This window comes from Podarcis erhardii (assembly GCF_964252035.2).
Source record: "Podarcis erhardii genome assembly, chromosome: 7".
Classification (NCBI taxonomy): domain Eukaryota; kingdom Metazoa; phylum Chordata; class Lepidosauria; order Squamata; family Lacertidae; genus Podarcis; species Podarcis erhardii.
The window spans coordinates 88,082,036-88,101,020 of NC_138511.1; the positions used below are offsets into that span (position 1 = coordinate 88,082,036).

The 18,985-nt window shown below is 45.8% G+C and overlaps 2 protein-coding genes across 9 annotated transcripts in view; one reads left to right on the forward strand and one right to left on the reverse strand.

The window, feature by feature from the left end:
* BICRA (BRD4 interacting chromatin remodeling complex associated protein) overlaps positions 1-9,366 on the forward strand; it is a 107,245-nt gene extending 97,879 nt beyond the window's left edge. For all 8 annotated transcript variants that reach the window (XM_081868634.1, XM_081868639.1, XM_081868637.1 and 5 more), the window contains one exon: positions 260-9,366. In XM_081868634.1, coding sequence (XP_081724760.1) covers positions 260-1,476 — 1,217 coding nt within the window. In that variant the 3' untranslated portion in view covers positions 1,477-9,366. The remainder of the gene's footprint in view (positions 1-259) is intronic.
* Positions 9,367-18,078: 8,712 nt separating this feature from the next.
* The window catches only part of CAPN12 (calpain 12), a 33,959-nt gene continuing 33,052 nt past the window's right edge, over positions 18,079-18,985 (reverse strand). The window contains exon 21 of the mRNA XM_081868946.1: positions 18,079-18,744. Within this exon, the coding sequence (XP_081725072.1) occupies positions 18,718-18,744 (27 nt within the window). The 3' untranslated portion in view covers positions 18,079-18,717. The remainder of the gene's footprint in view (positions 18,745-18,985) is intronic.

Here is an 18,985-nt window from a genome sequence, read left to right on the forward strand (position 1 = left end):
TTGTGACCTACCACCTGAGTGCACACACTCCATATCTGCGGAGCTTTGGCTCTGAGGCGATGCCAATATTATTATAGAGAGTCGGCATCTGTGAAAGGGACTGAATGGTTCCAGCTTGTAACTGGAGAATACAGTGGCCCGTGACACTAAAGAAGTGGCCATCTCTAGGTTAAAGTTTGCTGTTGTTAAGTCAGTGGTGGCGTGAGAAGACCTCAGTCTGTTTTTGTCTGAAATAGTGACACATGTTGTTCTCTTGCAGATGAGTATGTTTCCTCATCTTCGCGGTCGCAGAGTTTTGCTTCTTCTCTGGCTCAGGGTGCTCTGTCCAGCAGTGCCGCTCTGGCGTCTGAGAACCTGAAGGCACCTCCGGTGCAGATGGCAACCCAGATCAACCCAACAAAACTGGTCATCAAGCACAGCGGAGGCTCTCCCTCGGTCACGTGGGCCAAGGCCTCTCCCTCATTAGATGGTGACGACGATGCCTTGCCCTCCAGGAGTAAGCCACCCATCAAAACCTATGAAGCCCGGAGCCGGATTGGACTGAAACTGAAGATCAAACAGGAGGCGGGCCTTAGCAAAGTGGTTCACAACACTGCCTTGGACCCGGTTCACCAGACACCGCCGCCCATGTGCACAGTGATCAAAACAGCTGACCAGCACTCGTCGGCTTCAGCCGTTGCCACCACCACTGCCGTCTCAACGGCGGGGCAAATGAATGGGACCGTTGATCATATCACAGCAGCTCCAGTGGAGAAAAAGCCCCTTGTGACTTACTGCAGGCTTCCCCTCCGTAAGACCTACCGGGAGAATGTGGACGCTTTTGTAGCGGATAAAGCCTCTGACACCTGCCTGAAAGAGAGCAGCCCAAAAGTTGATATGGTGCCAAGCACCCTCATCATCAAGCAGGACGGGGGCTCCAGGAGCGTCATCACTTCCCGCAAAACCCACGAGAGCCCCTCCATGGCTGGGGCAGAGAAGAGCCGGTCAGAGGAGGGTACCAAGCATACCTTTTTCAACCGGAGCGATGCCCGTTCCCTCGTGATGCAAGAGAGCCCCACCCCTCCTAAGACCGACGATTCAACCAGTGGCCTTATGAAGGAATTGGCGGAGGTTGAGGATGAGTTTTATCACCGGATGATAAAAATGGAGCCACCTGACCATGGTTCTGCCTCTGAACTCACATGGGACGTGCCCCTGCCCCCAGCCAAACGCAGAAAGTCAGAGTCTTTCGATGTGGACAATGCCAGCTTCTCCAGCGACAGCCCCCCCGATGACTCGCTCAACGAGCACCTACAGAGCGCCATTGATAGCATCCTGAACTTGCAGCAACCTCAAGCTGGGGGCCAGAACAGCCGAGCGCCCTCCTCATCATACAACTCCTCCTCCTCCCCTTTCTCTTCCCCTGTCCACCGCACAGACGCTTACCTTGCCCCCAATCACAATGGCGGCCTTGGAGCAAGGACGTTGAACAGATAACAGAAATCTATACCGAGCAGAGACTGTACAAAGAGAGCCAAGGACTGGAGCTGCTACAGCTTCTGCTGGCTGGGAAACGGTTGGAAGCCAAGGTGCCACTTCCCAGAGACCTGATAGAATAGGGCTGATACCAGAAGGGAAGAGCGGGGATCTGGGGTGGGGCGGGCAGTGAGAATGTCCTACAGAGGCTTCATCCATCCAAGTGTTTATATGATGGGTTTTGGTTGTTGTAAAGCTGCGGCTGGATTTACAATATACTTGTCTCATCACATGCACCATGTTTAAAGAAGAAGTACAGCAAATGCGAGGCAGGCGGGTGGGGGTTGGATTGGGGGCCCATAGGTGGTAGTGTTGGCTGTGTAATATTTAGATTCTGTAACAAATTGCTAATTTGAATCTCTGATGATAATTGGGTTTTATTCCCCGCCCCAAACTCCACACCTATATTTTGGACATTTTCACAAATCCCAAGCCAGAAGCCAGCGGGGAGGCCAAAGGAATGGGGTAGGGCAGGGGGACAGCTCCAGAGGAGTTGCCACAAGGGGCAATTTATGTAATTGATTTTGTGGGGTTTCTTAAGTTATTTTAAGTATAAACTGTCTGCTTTTTCTTTCCTTTTTTAACGTAAAAAAATAGAATCTGAACAAAATGCAAAAAAAACGAAGAAGAAAGGAGAAAAGATACAAACACTAATGGTTTAAACAAAGAAGTGTGGGTTGAGTTTACAAATAAGCCCTTTTTAAAGAGGAAGCCAGTCCCTCCTCAGATATCCATGGGTCTGGTTAATGCAGTCAGGATGAGTGAAACTAGGAAAGTTCTGGCAAGAGGGTGTACATTTCTCTCTAACGTCTTCCCTCCCCCCCTTTTTTAAAAAATAAACCAACCTGTCAACCTTTTGTCAAAAGAAATCTATTCAAGATGCCAGAGGTGTACAGTTGGTTGGGCATTCCCAAGAGAGGAGACTTGGAACCCCAGCCAGGCATGGGCAGGAAGCCAAGCAAGTTTTCTCTTTGACTTCTTTCCTCCTTTGCAGCAGCTGCCAGGTTTTCCCCTCTAGTTGCATCCTGTGGCTTCAGTTTCCCACCTTGGTTTCTTCCATTTTTAAAACCACAGCATTGCACCTCTCATCTATCCTTCTGCTTCCTGCATGTGGACAAAAGTCATGTGATAGGATGAGAATCCTTTAGTGAAAACTGTCAGCGTCTTCCTCTTGCTTGCTGGGGGATAAGATAGCAGTGTCTGGGGGGCTTGTTAACATAGCTCTGCTCCCTTCTCTCTCTTGGCTGTTGCATTTGTTACGACTTTTGACTTGAGATCTCCCATTTTATTTTCCTATCAGTGATTCTCATTTTGTCTACTCTTGATATCTACACCCCCAAAACAAAAATAATTATGTGTGCAGGATTTATGCAAGTGTTTTACAAGCAAGTCACATGCTGGTAGGGCAACCTTGCTTTCAGATTCTTAGATTACCTCTGGCTTTATTCACAGAAAAACAAAGAGCTAAGCATTCCCCACATTACAGCACTGAGTTGTGTGGGAACAGAACAGCTAAGGTAGGACACGGTCCTTGGTTAGCCGCAGCTTGGCAAAGCTTAGACTTGATCGCATGAGAGATTGGTATGTGGAGAGTGGCATACAAATGAAGCAGTATGAGATCTGCCGTCCCAAGTCTTCCATTCAAGACTCTCCTCTTTTCCTTGACAGGTGGCAGGTGTCCTGTATGCCCTGTTAGTATTCTTTAAAACTTGCACTGGACCTGAAAATACTGGATTTCTTGTCATTGAGTCCTCTGCATGATGGAATCTGCAGCTGCAACCTTCATGCACGATCACTTTGGGCTCCTTCTTCTTCCACAACTAGCTTCCTTGTCCCTGCAGGACACTTTGCTTAGGTGCCATCTCAGGCCTTTGGAAGTGCCATCTCTCTCGTTTCTCTCCTCTGTGGTGTATTAATGTTCTTTAGTGCCACATACTCTATAGGGATGAATGCTCTTCCACCTGAAAGTGTTCCTGAATTGGTGTTTGTTTAGGAGGTGTCTCTTAGCCTTCTTCAGAGAGAGAACCAGGGACGTCTTCACTTCCTCCACTGCTGGATTGTGTGAAGAGAAAACTTCAAAACAGGCTTGGAGGTGGGTTGTCAGCAGGCAGTCTTCTGTTTGGGGAATTTTGAGTTAGCACAGAACCATTTGGCAGACAAGTTGGAAAGGTAGCAGCCTTGGCTTTTTAAAGAGCAAGGGTGATTGTTAATCAAGTATTTTTGTGACTTGGTGTAGAAACTTCTTGTAAACATGGTTAGGACTTGGCCTGAGTGAAAAACAGGGCATTGATGAGTAGAAATTGGTTCTATATTAGAGGTGGTGCCAACTCCAAAAAGCTGGGCCACTTCTCCCTTGTTTGCAATCACATAACTTTATCCTTGCTGTGGCTTAAACTTTGAAATAATGCTGCTTTTCCTTTTTGATGAGTTTTTCATAACTTGAAGGTTTATATACTCTCCCACTAAGGAAAGGTGATGAAAGCTTACTACATTTTTCCTGTTTTGAATCTCTCCTTGATCCCAGTACAGCAACATGAGCCTGTACCTAAAGGTCAAAAAATTGTATTGTTTTGCATATGGACATCAAGAGTAAATGCGAGCTAGAGTCGCTGCCCTTTGGGTTTTCAGATGGAACTGTCAGGGTACTCCATGGCACACTGCAGATTACTCTGGTGTAATGATTCTTCCTAAATCCTGTTACAACACAGTGTTGCAGTGCAGCTCTGGAAGGGCGGTGCTTGGTTTAATTCTCAAAGTCTTCAACCTTATGGGGGTTCCCCCCATTTAATTCACACTCTTCCAGACTAATCCTCAAGTGACACTGGATGCAAAAACCAATTCAGACCATATTTTCCTGCTTACAGGTGCCAAAACTCCCCTCTGGTTATGTCTGTGTCCTCCTCACCACCATGCGTTAGAGACAGGTTTCTTCTGCCTTGAGCCTTCTGTATTATAGCCAAGAGAGCATAAAAACGATAATGTGGTGTGTGCACTTTTGCTCAGCCCACTGTGTGCAAACACAACGCATGTGAAGATAAGTTATCCTAGAGTTCATAGCCTGCAGAGCCATACTATATCATTAGTATGTGCGCGTAGAAATCATCATGGTTTTGCAAACAGGATAATTTTCTACATAATTGAGGGAGGGAGAGAGCACCCCCCCCCCAAAAAAAAATCATTATGCAGATTCAGCGCCTCCTGCATTGTACAAGTGCCCTACTGATTAAGGGAGTATAGCTGGTGAAGAAAGAAAGGGGTAAAATTGTCTGTGTTTCTTCCATAGTTCATGGCCCCCATTTCCTAATGTTTTGTACTCTTCGCAGTCTTGAAAGTTTACTTTCCTAACTCTCATCCTGTCAGGGAGATGGACTCTCCATTGTTTCAGAGTTGAGTCGGAAACGCAACATATACTGTTGTGCTTTTAGCTCACCAGACTGTTGAGGGCATTTTTGGATTCTTATTGAGTACAATTCAGTCGTGAGAATCCAGCGCATACCGCAGTTTTGCTTGTGTGTGCCCCTTTTGGCTACTGTAGGTCTCTCTTCTTCCCAGACTAGTTATGCTACCTAAAATCAAAGCAGACACGCATACCTTAGCTTACAGCTTGCGAAGCAATGGGTGTGCTGCCAAAGAATTCTGCTTTCTTTATTCTCAAGCAGGGCCTGTATGCTCATTATTTTCAGAGTTGCCTATTAGCAAACAGCCAGCTTTATCAAACTACCAAAATTGGATTTCTTCCTCTGTGCCACTGCATCCCACATTCCCTGCTTGTAGGAAGAAATAAAGGAAATAAAAGAAATATCTTTCTTGACATCAAGTTTCAGATTCAATGCAGGCCGGCCTACTCTTTTGGCGGCTGTCCCACAGAATAAACCCAAGAGCCAGAAATAAGGCCCAGCAAGTCTGACCGGGAGATAAGCTGTTTGTCCTTTTGTAATAGTGCCAAGTGATCTCCATTCAGCCATTGGCTATAAATCTTTAATTTTCCCTCTTCTCCCCTCAGACTTCTTTATTTCTTTCCAAGGAAAAAAAGAAGCTATAATTCTGGTTTCCAGGAGTCGGGAATTTGCTGCAGCTGCCCTTCCGAATTCCTTCACGCGCTCCTTTTCTACATTCCCCCATCTCCAAGCAGTCCTGAAACAAAGTCTCTTTGATAGTTTTCCTCCCCTGGTGTCCACCATCACCACCACCCTGTCCCTGACCAAACTCTGATGATAAAATGTCATGAAAAGCATTGAAAGGGTTTAAAAAGCAATTCTTGGGGGGGGGGGAAGGCTGCAGAAACCAAAACTGTATGGACGCAGCAACTGTTCTAGTTTTCATCTTTAAAGTTACAGGAAAATAAACATTTCTTTTGAGAATTTTAGCTGCCATTCTGTTATGTTGGAAATGCCGCTTTTAAAAATGTGAAACTCCCCGCAAACAGCTAAACGTATATTCTTAAATCAAGGCCTTCAGAAGGATTTGGAACTCAGAACAGTGAAAACATCCTGGCTAGCTGTGTCTTTTGGGTACCGAAAAACTGACGTTCTCAACTCTTTCTTTTGCTGACTTCTCCCCCCACCCACCCCCGCCCCCGCAAAAACCAAACACAGTTAAGTGAGGCCTTAACATTATCAGTGTGCTTCTTTGATTTATTCATTCTAAAAACGAGTGTATGTGTGAGAAAGAGAGTTTGTCAGTGCTTGCAGAAACAACCTGGGCAATTTAGAGAAGTCAGTACATCTGAGATAACTTCTTTCCTAAGTAAAGATGAGGGAGTAATTACGATCTTGTCAGCAGCTGAATGGTCCAGCTCCCATGCAAGCTTTCTTAAATGTATTACCGTATTTTCCGTCTATAAGACGCCCCCATGTATAAGACGACCCCTATTTCTGGGGACCCCGATTTAAGAAAATGGGAGGAGATGGCCCCCGTGTATAAGACGCCCCCAAATTTTGGACATTATTTTTTATGGGGGAAACTAGTCTTATACACGGAAAAATACGGCAGTTTGTTGGTGTTTCCGAGCAGTTTTGCCCCATCTCTCACTCCTTGCATTGTCTGTGCACTTGTGTGACTTGCTCTACTATTTCTTTTGCCTTTGCCTCATTCTCCCTTGGCTACTTGCTCCCATGAAGCTACTGGAGCATACAAATAATTTTATGTTTACCTGTTCAGTTGCAAAGCATGCTTGGCAGCTATCTGTCAAAATCTGTTCTAGGATGTGTGGGTAGAGAGCTGGCTAGTATCTCTAGTATAACTCTGTGGATAAAGAGACTGAATTCAGGCCTTTAAAATATAAATATATATATATTATTTTCATTATTATCTTGCCTTACCATCACTCACACTTTTTGACCGAGGGCAGAGAACATGTAAACCCATCTGTAGATTTCTGTGTTGCATTTCTTCCTCCAGGCCTCTCTGTTCACACAGTACCAAATGTACCTGGAGACACTTTTTCTTTCCTCTGGCTGGTTGTCCTTGTTAGCTGCATTTCACCACCCCACTGCCCCCCCCAAAAAAAAACAATAAGAGAGGGGAATACCAATAGTCCTTATACCCGAAAATGTTATTACAGGGGAAAGGCAGAAAAATACTAGAGAATGTCACTATTGGTCCAAGCCTATTCCTTAGCATCAGTTCCTCTTCCTTTAAACTTTACTGTGTCTTGTGAAGTAGAGAAAAAAGTTTGTGTCTTAAAAAATGCAGTTTACTGGAGAAGTTTTTGGGGATATAATTGAACCAAAAAGGGGGTTTGAAGGTCTAAATTTCTCTCTCTTTTTTGTCTTTGACAAAGTGTGTTTCAAAACTCACCCCATCTTACCAATGGTGCAAATTGCTTAAGAAAACAGAACACCAGAGCCCACTTACAAGTGTTGTGTGTTCCACTTCACACAAATGCATAGTGCCTCGTGCAGGAACTATTGTGTCCACACCAGAGTTTCCACAAGGGATTCCTGGATCAGATTTTCTTTTAAGAGGATGCAGTTCCAGTCAGAAAATACCCTGCACAGCCCCCATTCATATCAGTGGGGGATATGAGACTGATCCCAGTGGATTCTGTCTACAAAAACCGCAACAGAAGAAAGGCACTGTTCCTGTCTTATGCTTTGTAAAGGTAAAGGGACCCCTGACCATTAGGTCCAGTCGTGGTTGACTCTGGGGTTGCGGCGCTCATCTCGCTTTACTAGCCGAGGGAGCCGGCGTACAGTTTCCGGGTCATGTGGCCAGCATGACTAAGCCGCTTCTGGCGAACCAGAGCAGTGCACGGAAGCGCCGTTTACCTTCCCGCCAGAGCAGTACCTATTTATCTACTTGCACTTTGACGTGCTTTCAAACTGCTAGGTGGGCAGGAGCAGGGACCGAGCTCACTCCGTCACGGGGATTCGAACCTCTGACCTTCTGATCGGCAAGTCCTAGGCTCTGTGGTTTAACCCACAGCGCCACCCTTCAATCTCATTTCATCGCTCTCTTATTTAATTTTGGTTCTGCATAAGGTGGCATTTTAAAACTTACTTCTTGCAAGGAGAGAAAGTCTTTGGGGATATTCCGAAGCACGTGCCCACCCTCCTGCTCCACCCACCCCCCACTTAAAAGGGGTGCTCCATCGCAAAGCATTAGCTACAGCCTTTATAAGAGGAGGCCAGGAGCAACCTGGACATGTTCACACTTTGCCACCCTGATCCAGAGCCCTGTACACATACTCTGATGCACACACAGCAGTCCTGCACACACGGGCTTTCCCAGCCAGAGTGCCACGGAACGCTCACTAACTTGCCTCCACTGGCATAAAAAACAACAACAGAGTTTCATCAGCTGCAAGAAGCTGCTGATTTGGGGGCAAACAGGTTCCTCTTTCATCGTGGAGAGGTGCGGGAGGAGTCTCCCAAGCAGAAACGAAAACCAGGTTTGGTTTTGAATCACTACTCGCTGAAGCTTACAGTGCTCCCCACCTCTAACCCCCTTGTTACCATAATGTGGGGAGGGGGGAAAACATATATGGTTAGGAAGCAATAAGGGATGTTCCGACTCCCAGGCTGGTGGGGTTTTTCTTCTTTTTTATATATAAATATATATATAAAAATGTATATGAAATTGTTTGGCTTTTTGTTTAGTGTCCTTTTTTTCCTTCTTCTAAAAAGTGTGGATTTGGGATTGTTAGCTCATTTGTTCACCGCCTCTTCTCACTACAAAATAGTTAAGCAGGGAAATTCTTCCCTTCAGATTAGAGGTTGATAATACACACCGGCACCCTCATTATTATGGGAAAAGTATATTTTACGACATCTTTTCCAGTATTTTTTTAAGCCAAGAGACCGTGCATTCTGGTTTCATAGCTGCAAAAGCGGAAGGGAAGTCCCTCATCTCTTTCTGCGTGTTTAGATTTTCATGGAGGTATTTTTGGTTTTTAAGAGGGGGGTATTTTGGAGAAGAGAAGGAGAGATACAGATCGCTACTCTTAAGAACCATCCAACTGCCCACTTCAAATCATTGCCAATTTAGGACTTAAATGGGCTTGAGAGGGTAATTCTGAAAGGTCATTTTCAAAATTGATGTAATTTCATTTAGGCCCATCTGAATCCTTCAGCGTTTTCGATCCAAGACCAAATAACAAGAAGGCTTTCCAAATACGAGGAAGCAAAAAGTAATACCCCATTCATTTTTAGTATTAAAAATAAATAAATAACCAGTTTTTCTTTCCTCCCCCCTGCTGGTACCAGTTTGAACTTCATCACAGTTCAAAAACGAAATATAGTACTATAAAATAATTTTGTACTGTATTTATTGTGTATAACAATTTTTTAAAAGAATTATGTACATTTAGTACTTCTGTGTAAATTAAATTGCTCTTCTTTTTAAAAATGGTATAGGAATTGCTTTGGTTTTTCTTGAAAGACAGAGTGGGGGGGAACAGACTGATGGGCTTTTTGGTTTTCTCTCCTACTTGAGAATTACAAAAAGGGTCCAGAACCAGCCATTTCATGAGCCAGTGTGAGATGAGAACCTCAGTTGGTCATGCTTGAGATAATGAGGGACACAAGCACATATGCTGGGCATGGTGATCTGCTGGGATGGGAGGGGCAGCAGCAAGGCAGAGCAAAGTCTTCAATCAAGTGGAATACAGTATATTGTAGAAATTATTGCATCCAATAGTAAAAAGCTACAACTGAAATCCTAACATGGACTCAAGTCATGACAGAATCGCAACGGACAGCTGTTTCCATATTTCCATAATTTCCATAATTTCCATATTAATTAAGCTTCTCAGATTCCACAGCAGAAAAGTTTGAATTCTCCAACCCAAATAAATGCAGCATCTTAGAAAAAGATGCTGCATTTATTTGGGTTGGAGAATTCAAACTTTTCTGCTGTGGAATCTGAGAAGCTTAATTAATATGGAAATATCTGTTGTGATTGCCCTGGCTCTAGGTAAAGGTAAAGGGACCCCTGACCATTAGGTCGAGTCATGACCGACTCTGGGGTTGCGGTGCTCATCTCGCTTTATTGGCCGAGGGAGCCGGCGTACAGCTTCCAGGTCATGTGGCCAGCATGACTAAGCCGCTTCTGGTGAACCAGAGCAGCGCACGGAAACGCCGTTTACCTTCCCGCCAGAGCGGTACCTATTTATCTACTTGCACTTTGACGTGCTTTCGAACTGCTAGGTTGGCAGGAGCAGGGACCGAACAACGGGATCTCACCCCGTCGCGGGGATTCGAACTGATGACCTTCCGATCGGCAAGCCCAAGAGGCTCAGTGGTTTAAACCACAGCGCCCCCCACGTCCCTTGCCCTAGCTATAATGATGTACAATTACCCCCAGCGATTTTTATAGTAGTAGACAGGCACACGAAAAAGCTTTTCAAAATCATACATTGCTTGACAGAGTAACAACCAGCAGCTGTTTTTCTGAGGTGCTGTATTTATTTTGATTGCAGAATTCAAACTGAGAGGCTTAATTAACATGGAAATAACTACTGATAGCCCTGTTTATAATGAAGCACAATCACCCCACTGATTAGGAGACAGCTAAGTCCATTCTTCTGAATTAACGGGAGTTGTTGAGTTCCATCCACTGAAAGGCAGAACAATAGCCAGGTGAGCTTTTATTTCACATTTGAATTGCGCTTTTAGTTTCACACAGCAGATAGTTGCAAAGGTCACAACAGAGCAGGGGCATGGAGGAAGGATGGAGGAAAAAGGCAAACTATTTTTACTCTAGGGACATGGCATTAATCTGCAGAACCTCCCAAGCGTCCCTATTTTCCAGGGACAGCCCCAGATTTACAAAATCCATCCCAGTTTCTGATTGGATCCCAGAGTGTTCTGCTTTTCCTTAGGATGTCCCTATTTTCATCAGAGAAATATTGGAGGGTATGGAGTTATGCGACCCCCAAGCTAAAGAGATAAGTAACTCTACAACCTTTAGAAGACATCTTAAGGCAGCTCTATATAGGGAAGTTTTTAAAAAATAATAATGTTTTATTATATGTGTGTGTGTGTGTGTGTGTAATGTTTTTATATATGTTGGAACCTGCCCAGAGTGGCTAGGGAACCTGATGATGTTGATGATGATGGAATAGGACATCTCTATTTTCATGGGAGAAATGTTGGAGGGTATGGAGCTGCTTTTCCTCACCTCCTCCTCAGGCATGTAGATGTGTCCATCACCAGAGGCATTCTGAAGTTTCTCAGTTTGAAAAGAGCACAAAGTTTGTCATCCTGAAAAGCCGCTCAATTTCACAAGCCCATTATATTCTCAGGTCCCTATATTGATTAGTCAGTGTGATGCAGCAGACAGCACTGTGGGGGGTGGATCAAGGAGACTTTGGTTCAAATGTGTGCACAGTAATAGGTCTCCCGCTGCAGGACACTGGGCAAAGTCTGCCGAGCCATAGCTCCATGGAAGAAGTGATGGATACACTCATGAGCAATGGCAATGATAATAATAACATGATAGAACTTATGGTCTCTTACAGAAAGCGTTTCCCAGGTCGGTCATGGAGGACACAAAGCATTTGAAGCCCAGCTGATGCCAGACTTCTCTGCATTTTCCCACAAGGGCCTCAATTGTTTGCTTGTTTTAAGTAGAATCCTGAGTAAAAAGAAATACAGCAATATCAGCAGTGCTTTAAAAAAAAAATCACATTTTGGAGCTGAGCAAAGCTGACTTGCTCAGATCTGTATAAATTCTGCAAAGCAAGCAAATATTTTTGTTTATTAGCATAGTTCATTCTGCTTCAGCTAGTCATGGGGGGGGCAAAACACCCCCTTTCTTTTGAACATCCAGCAAACATCATCATTATTATTGTTATTATTATTTTAAGTAGCAGCAAATGTTCTTGGGGAGCTGAGTTCTTCCACCAAATTCTACATTCTGTATTTTTGCAGGAGTTTGAAGGACATATAGCCCTCGTTTTGGGGGCACTTCTATCTGGTGGGTGTAACCATCAAGTTTCAATCCATAACCCGCAGCCCATGTGTGAAAGCTGTTTTGGCCATGGGATTTTGGAATTTCCTGCCAATCTGGCCAATTGGCCATTGAAGCCATGCTGCACTGGGCTCCACGCTCTGCCTCTTCCTGATGTGACACCATGTGTGTGACGCGTGCATGACATCACACACATGACGTGTGCCAGGCCCCCTCAATTTTGGGTGCAAGCTGGTGCCTTTGCCAGGAAGCATAACCCTTTCCTAACATCAAAAGTTTTCAGGGAGTAAATTCTACAAAAAGGCTTCCTAAAGATCCAGTTTCTTAATAAGGAACAGTTTTGTGCTCTTGTTGCTCCTTTTAACCTGCCTTTCCCAAGGCCAGCTGTAATTCATGGATGTTCATAGGGCCATTCCTGTGCTTGCCATACTTATTGAATATACGCTGTGGAGTGGAAATAAGAGAGGTTAGTATCTTGGGACATGATATGCACACAGAAGCCAGTGCTGTACTGTATATTGGCTTAGAGTTGTGAGCGGCGAAATCCCTCATTCAAATCTCAAATCTGCGCTCCTGGTTTTTTCTCTCCTTCTGACACAACGACACTAACACTTCTTGCTTCCCTCATTGCCGGGCCCCTGAGATATGCAATATCTCTCCGCTAGATCTGTCAAAGGCCAGGTATTACATTTGGGTACATTTTGTTTCCAGTTCAAAAGCAGCAGTGCCAACCACTAAAATGCTGTTCAGAGGCCCAGCAAGGAGAGTGGTAAGGGGTGGCACAGTTGGGTTGGGCCACGGAGGGGTCCTTCTCAACTACTGGTGCCCTTGCCCAGTGCCTGGGCTGCTTGGCTCAATGGAGGCAATAATACTTGCAGTGGCCTCTTTTACAGAGCAGAATGAAGATGGGACACTTTCACCTGCCAAATTTCTGCAAGTAGAGTTGCCCTTTTGAGGAGCAGGTGTGTTTTAATAAATTATTTTTATTTTACTAGGATAGAATTGCACTCTTTTCTTCTGCTCCTACTGCTTGCACCAGACTACTAAAGGAGAAGAGACTCTATGGGCCGAGGCATCATCTAATGGACAACTCTATCTATTTGTTCTCAAATCATTTTGCAATGTAATAAAATAGAGCAATAGCTGAAACGGCTCCATTCTAAAGTTTCCACTTCACTTTTATCTGAGAACTTCTTTGGGTCTTGTAGGCCTCGAGGGGCAGATGTGATATCAGTGGTTCCTAGCTCTAGGAATTCTTGGTGATGGAGCCTGTTGTGGAGGCACTGGGGAAAGCAGTCTCTTAAAAAGTCCATTCCCCAGCCAGCCTGCTGCTGGTGCTGCCTCCCTGCTGTGGCCCCAGGAGAATAGCTCTTCTGATCCAAAGGTGTATTACCAAGTCTAGTAACATCAAGTGAGACAATCCTAATTGGACAGGAGGTCCAGTGTCGCCTGTGGGCTTACACTTCTAATCCCACATGAGGACAGGTATGACGTTGGTCCTTGTGACTGGTGGGCAACCCAAAGACTGAAGGTCAGCAAGACCCAGTATAAATAGAAGGAATCTGACTTTGGCCAGTTGAGAGAGCAGTAACTTCCCTTTCGGCAAGCTTAGGTTCCCTTGGTTAAAACCACAACAACCACAACACGTGGTTTTATCCACCCCTGAACAATACCTGGTCCTAACACTGGTGGCAGGGTGGCACTTTTATGCCTGGCTTTTTGTCCCACCGATTTTTGGGCTTCACTTGCCTCCCATTCCTTTAACGTAGCCCAAAACTGCATAAATTCATACAGTGTCAGCCTGCCTCTTCCATCTGCAGCTGGTTGGGGGAGGGGGGGACGGCATGTTGGTTGTAAACCACTGAAACCGAAAGGGTTGCGAGTTCCTTCCTGTTCCATTTATAGCTATGAATGAAATCCCTTCCCTTTTCCTCTCCCAAGTTAATTGGGAGTTTCAGAAGTAGACTTGGGGTTCTACTACAGGCAGGGGCAGGATAGAGTAATGCCTTCAGTGTCCTGGTTAGCAGGAGGGCCAATGTGATGGGTATGGAGGGCCAGCCACACCCAGTCTGGCAACATGGTAGCCAGCCAGTCCCAGTACTGCTGCTGTCTGCTCCTCCACCCTCTTGCCTCTGGATTGGCAACTGAAGGGCCAGCAGATAGACTGCATATGGCCCTCAGACCTCTAGTCGCTGATACACATGGAAAGTTCCTTTTGTAGAAGCTCTTCCCAAATCATCACTTGCTCTTGTAGTAGGGAATGAGGTTGCTGCATGATTAATATAGACATTGGAGGATGGTCCAGTGTAGGGTGTGAGGAATTCTTCACCATCTTCCTCCAGCCACCAGCCAGCCCACACCTGCCTGCCATGTTTCTTACAACCAGTCCAAGGATGGCACTGCCTGCCACCTTCCCTCCTCCTCAGGCTCAATGTTCCCCTTATGGAGGAGCATTGGGAGAAAACTAATCTGCTCCAGAGAAGCGGACACGGAGCATGGTTCCAAACTACAAGAAAGAAGATTCCACCTAAACATTAGGAAGAACTTCCTGACAGTAAGAGCTGTTCGACAGTGGAATTTGCTGCCAAGGAGTGTGGTGGAGTCTCCTTTGGAGGTCTTTAAGCAGAGGCTTGACAACCATATGTCAGGAGTGCTCTGATGGTGTTTCCTGCTTGGCAGGGGGTTGGATTCGATGGCCTTTGTGGTCTCTTCCAACTCTATGATTCTATGATTCTAATCTAGCTTGGCCTGTTGTTGGCTCTGGATTCGCCTGCTATTGGGCTCCTTGCCCCAATGAATATCAACTTTTGAAACTCCCTATTAACCTGGGAGAGGAAAAGGGAAGGGTTTTCATATATTCCCTCTCCCTCATTGCAACTGAGCCCGTAATTTTTTGCTCTGCAGAATGAGCTGGATTATTTTCTTGCAGTACTTCATGGAAAAGCCATCTCTTGCTAGAAAGGAAAGTTCTGATATGTGGTCAGCGGGAAAACTACAGGAGCCAAGATGAGAGGAATGGATTAAAGGAACATAAAAGGATCTCAGACTTCTTGGTTCTGTTTGAAATTCTCCATAATGAGGACCATAGTGATTTAAGCGAGAGCCTGGTATTAAAAGTGCCATCCTTTCCCGCCCTCAGAAGTGCTTTTCTGTGTGGGAGGGGGGCACTTGAGTTCAATGACCACCTTATTCATTTAATGGGTCTCACTGGGAGACATCTCTGCCTGAAACCTAGAGAGCTGTGGCCTGTGTAAATTTTCTGAGCTGGATGAATCCATCGTCTTGACTCATTCCAAACAGCTTTGTAGGTTATACAAAAGTAAGATGACCCAGGGATCCTCCTGCTGCCCCTTCCCCTCTGCCCACCCCTCAGACTCCTGCCTTCCCTGACACTACTAAGCTCAGGGGAAACAACAGTTAAGAGTGCAAAGTGTTGGTGTATGATTACTGATTACTCAAAATCTGCTACCCCTTATTGAAATCCAGCAGGAATTGCTCACAAACTCATCTGCACCTGCGGCCGTGAGGACTTAGGCTACATGACTGGACCCATCAAGGCAGCCGACAGCCTGCATGGGATGCTATTAGTTAAGTTTGCAGTTGCACAGCTTCTGCTGCCACCAAACAGCCTCCCCGGCTGCTGCTGATTTGAGCCACCCACATCCAGGGCAAGAGTTCAGCTGCCACTAGGGTGATCTGAGGCCACTTCCTTCCTCATCCGCCAGCCCTAAAGCAGCTTGGGAATTGTTTTAAAACATGGGCATCAGTTTCTATTCTGGGTGCCTGCAGGATGAGGCCTTCTCTGTCTTGGTCAGCCAGCCAGGCTAGAAAGAAGTAAGGCAGATCAGTAGGGATACATGCCAACCAGCACAACATGGCGGCTCCCTTTAACCCAACCTATATCTAGACAGCATCTTAAAAAGCAGAGGCATCACCTTGCCAACAAAGGTCCGTATAGTTCAAGCTATGGTTTTCCCAGTAGTGATGTATGGAAGTGGGAGCTGGACCATCAAGAAGGCTGATTGCCAAAGGATTTATCCCTTTGAATTCTGGTGCTGGAGGAGACTCTTGAGAGTCCCATGGACTGCAAGAAGATCAAACTGATCCATTCTGAAGGAAATCAGCCCTGAGTGCTCACTGGAAGGACAGATCCTGAAGCTGAGGCTCCAAGACTTTGGCCACCTCATGAGAAGACTCCCTGGAAAACATCCTGATGTTGGGAAAGATGGAGGGCACAAGGAGAAGGGGACGACAGAGGACGAGATGGTTGCACTGTGTTCTCGAGGCTACCAGCATGAGTTTGACCAAGCTGCGGGAGGTGGTGGAGGACAGGGGTGCCTGGCTTGCTCTGGTCCATGGGGTCACGAAGAGTCGGACACGACTAAACGACTAAACAACAACAATCTATCTTTCACATGACTTCATTCCTGGTTCTGCAGTGGAGGCAAACGTTCTACCTTCGCACAACTCTCCTACAGCAAACTAAGAACATAAAAGCCTGCTGGATCAGTCCCAAAGCCCATGTTGTACAGTATCCTATTCTCACAGTGACCAACCACGTGCTTATAAGGGAAGCCCACAAGCAAGACCTGAATGGCATCGTTCTCTTCTTGCTTGTGATTCCCAGAAACAGGATTCAGAGGCCTAGTGTCTCCATCAATCCTTGGCTAATAGCTGTAGATAGTCTTATTCCCCCCCCCCAAAAAAAAATTCATCTAGCCCTTTTAAGACCATTCAAGTGTGGGGCCACCAGTGCCTCTTCTAGCCTTGAACGCCATGATTTAACTATGTGTGAAGAAACACTATCTTGTCTACCAAGGAACTCTGCATGTGGCTGCAGAAGATGGTGAGGAATCAAGGGATGTTAGGGTGCTCAGTCAGCGGCGTAGCATGGGTTGTCAGCACCCAGGGCAAGGCAAGTAATTTGCGCCCCCTAACCCAGCGCAAGGCAAGTAATTTGTGCCCCTAACTCCTAACCTGCCGCTGCTGCCAGCTTCTTCTTGCTGCTGCCTGGGCTGGAGTATTTACGGTAAGGTAGCCACGGCGGCGGCGGCGGGTCCATGTCGGGTGATCTGAGGCGAGTTGCCGCTGGCGATGCCGCCCAAACGACGCCGCTTGCCCGGAGGAGGAGGGCAGAGAGGCGAGGAAAATGCAACATGGCCCAGCAGCTGCAGCAGCAGCAGCGGCAGCGGGGCTGTGAGGAGGGGCTGCCTGGCGCGCCCTCCGTGACCCTGACACGCGGGGACCGCGGCGAGCGCTGAGAGCAGCTGCCTGCCGGACGCCTTCAGCCCAGACGCGCGGACAGCTCATCGGTTCCGCGAGACATGGGGCTCTGCTACAGCCTGCACCCAAGGCTCTTCGGCGACTCCGGAGGCGGCGAGCGCGCCCCCCCAGATGTTGCGCCCGGTGCGGCTGGCCCCCCCTGCACCCCCCACACTACTGAGTATTGTGACCAGGGCTGTTGGGTCTTACTGCTGCCTTGCTTTGAGAGTGAGACTTGCATCACACCCAATACTCGCCTCCAGCTGCCCGTTGCCAGGGATGACGAGTATTCACAGGCAAGAAGATTTTGAAAGAAAAAAGTTTGTGAGTCAGCTGTATTAGTCACAATACTATACTCAAGAAATCTCTCAAAGGCTTAAAAAAAAATATGGAGGGGATACCAGTAAGTTACATTTGGCTTACGCAACGTTTATTAAGTAGATTTTACTGTGTAGACCTGTAATTGCCTGGTATATTAGTAGAGACATTTTGAATTTATAGTTCGTCAATGAAAAAACCATTTACCTCGTTAAAGCTTTACACATTAGGTGTTGACTTTTGGAGTCAGTGTTTCAACCTGACAGTAGCTGAATTGTATCTGCTGAGACAACTTGACGTTACTCTGACCCAGGCTTCATCAAACTCTGCCCTCCAGATGTTTTGAGACTACAATTCCCATCATCTCTGACCACTGGTCCTGCTATCTAGGGATCACAGGAGTTGTAGGGCAAAAACATCTGGAGGGCAGAGTTTGAGGAAGCCTGCTCTAACCCTTGCCAAGCAAATGTTGCTAACTCTGTGGAGTTTCCTGCATATTTTTGGACTTCCTTTGACTGACGTGGATATATATATATATATATAGAGAGAGAGAGAGAGAGAGAGAGAGCGCAGAAAAATGTTCCTAATTTCCACTTAACTGAAAGTTAAACTTAACTTTAAACTTTTTAAACTTTAAACTACTTTAAATTTTAAACTTAAAGTTATATACAGCTTTCCAGGTAGATCAGAAAAAGCAGCTTATATAAAGTTATTCCAGCAGTGAGCATCAGTAAACATGTTACAATAAAACAGGTAAATCTCTGAACTTCATCACAAATCAAAACCAAAATATGGTAATATAAAATAATTTTGTACCTTACCGTGTTGTTATAAGAATGTACATTTCATAGAATTGTAGAGTTGGAAGGGACCCCGAGGGTCATCTAGTCCAACCCCCTGCAATACAGTAATCTTTAGCACAACATGGGGCTTGAACCCACAACCCAGGGATTAACCCCCCCAAAGCTCATTTGATACTTATATGCAAATTAAAATGGTATTCTTTTCAGCTATAAACAAGGTGGAGACCGAAAGTTTCATTTTAATTACATCCATTATAGAATTAAAACGGCTAAGTATTTCACAGCAGTGCTTGATTTATTCTGATTGCGGAACTTGAAACGTTCAGTGAATGTTGAAGTTTCTTTGGGTGCCTCTGGGGATAATGAATTGCGATCATCCACGGATGGAGAGTGGGAGATGGCTGAGTCAGGTGGACATGACCAGATCCAACCACTGAAAGGCAGAAATGAAATCAGGTGAGCTTTAATTCCCCACTTGCTTTGGGCTACAATATAGTAGACGGTTGCAGGTGTTATAAGGAGGACAGAGAGCTTGGACAAGCCACAGGGCTGATTTAAAAACTGGGTAGCATTGTGAGCTGCATCAAAAGCTCATGTGAACACTACTGTCTCACCCCACGTTGCTCTGGGCTCTTGTTCTTACTTGACCTGCTTGGGAGAGATTATCTTCATAG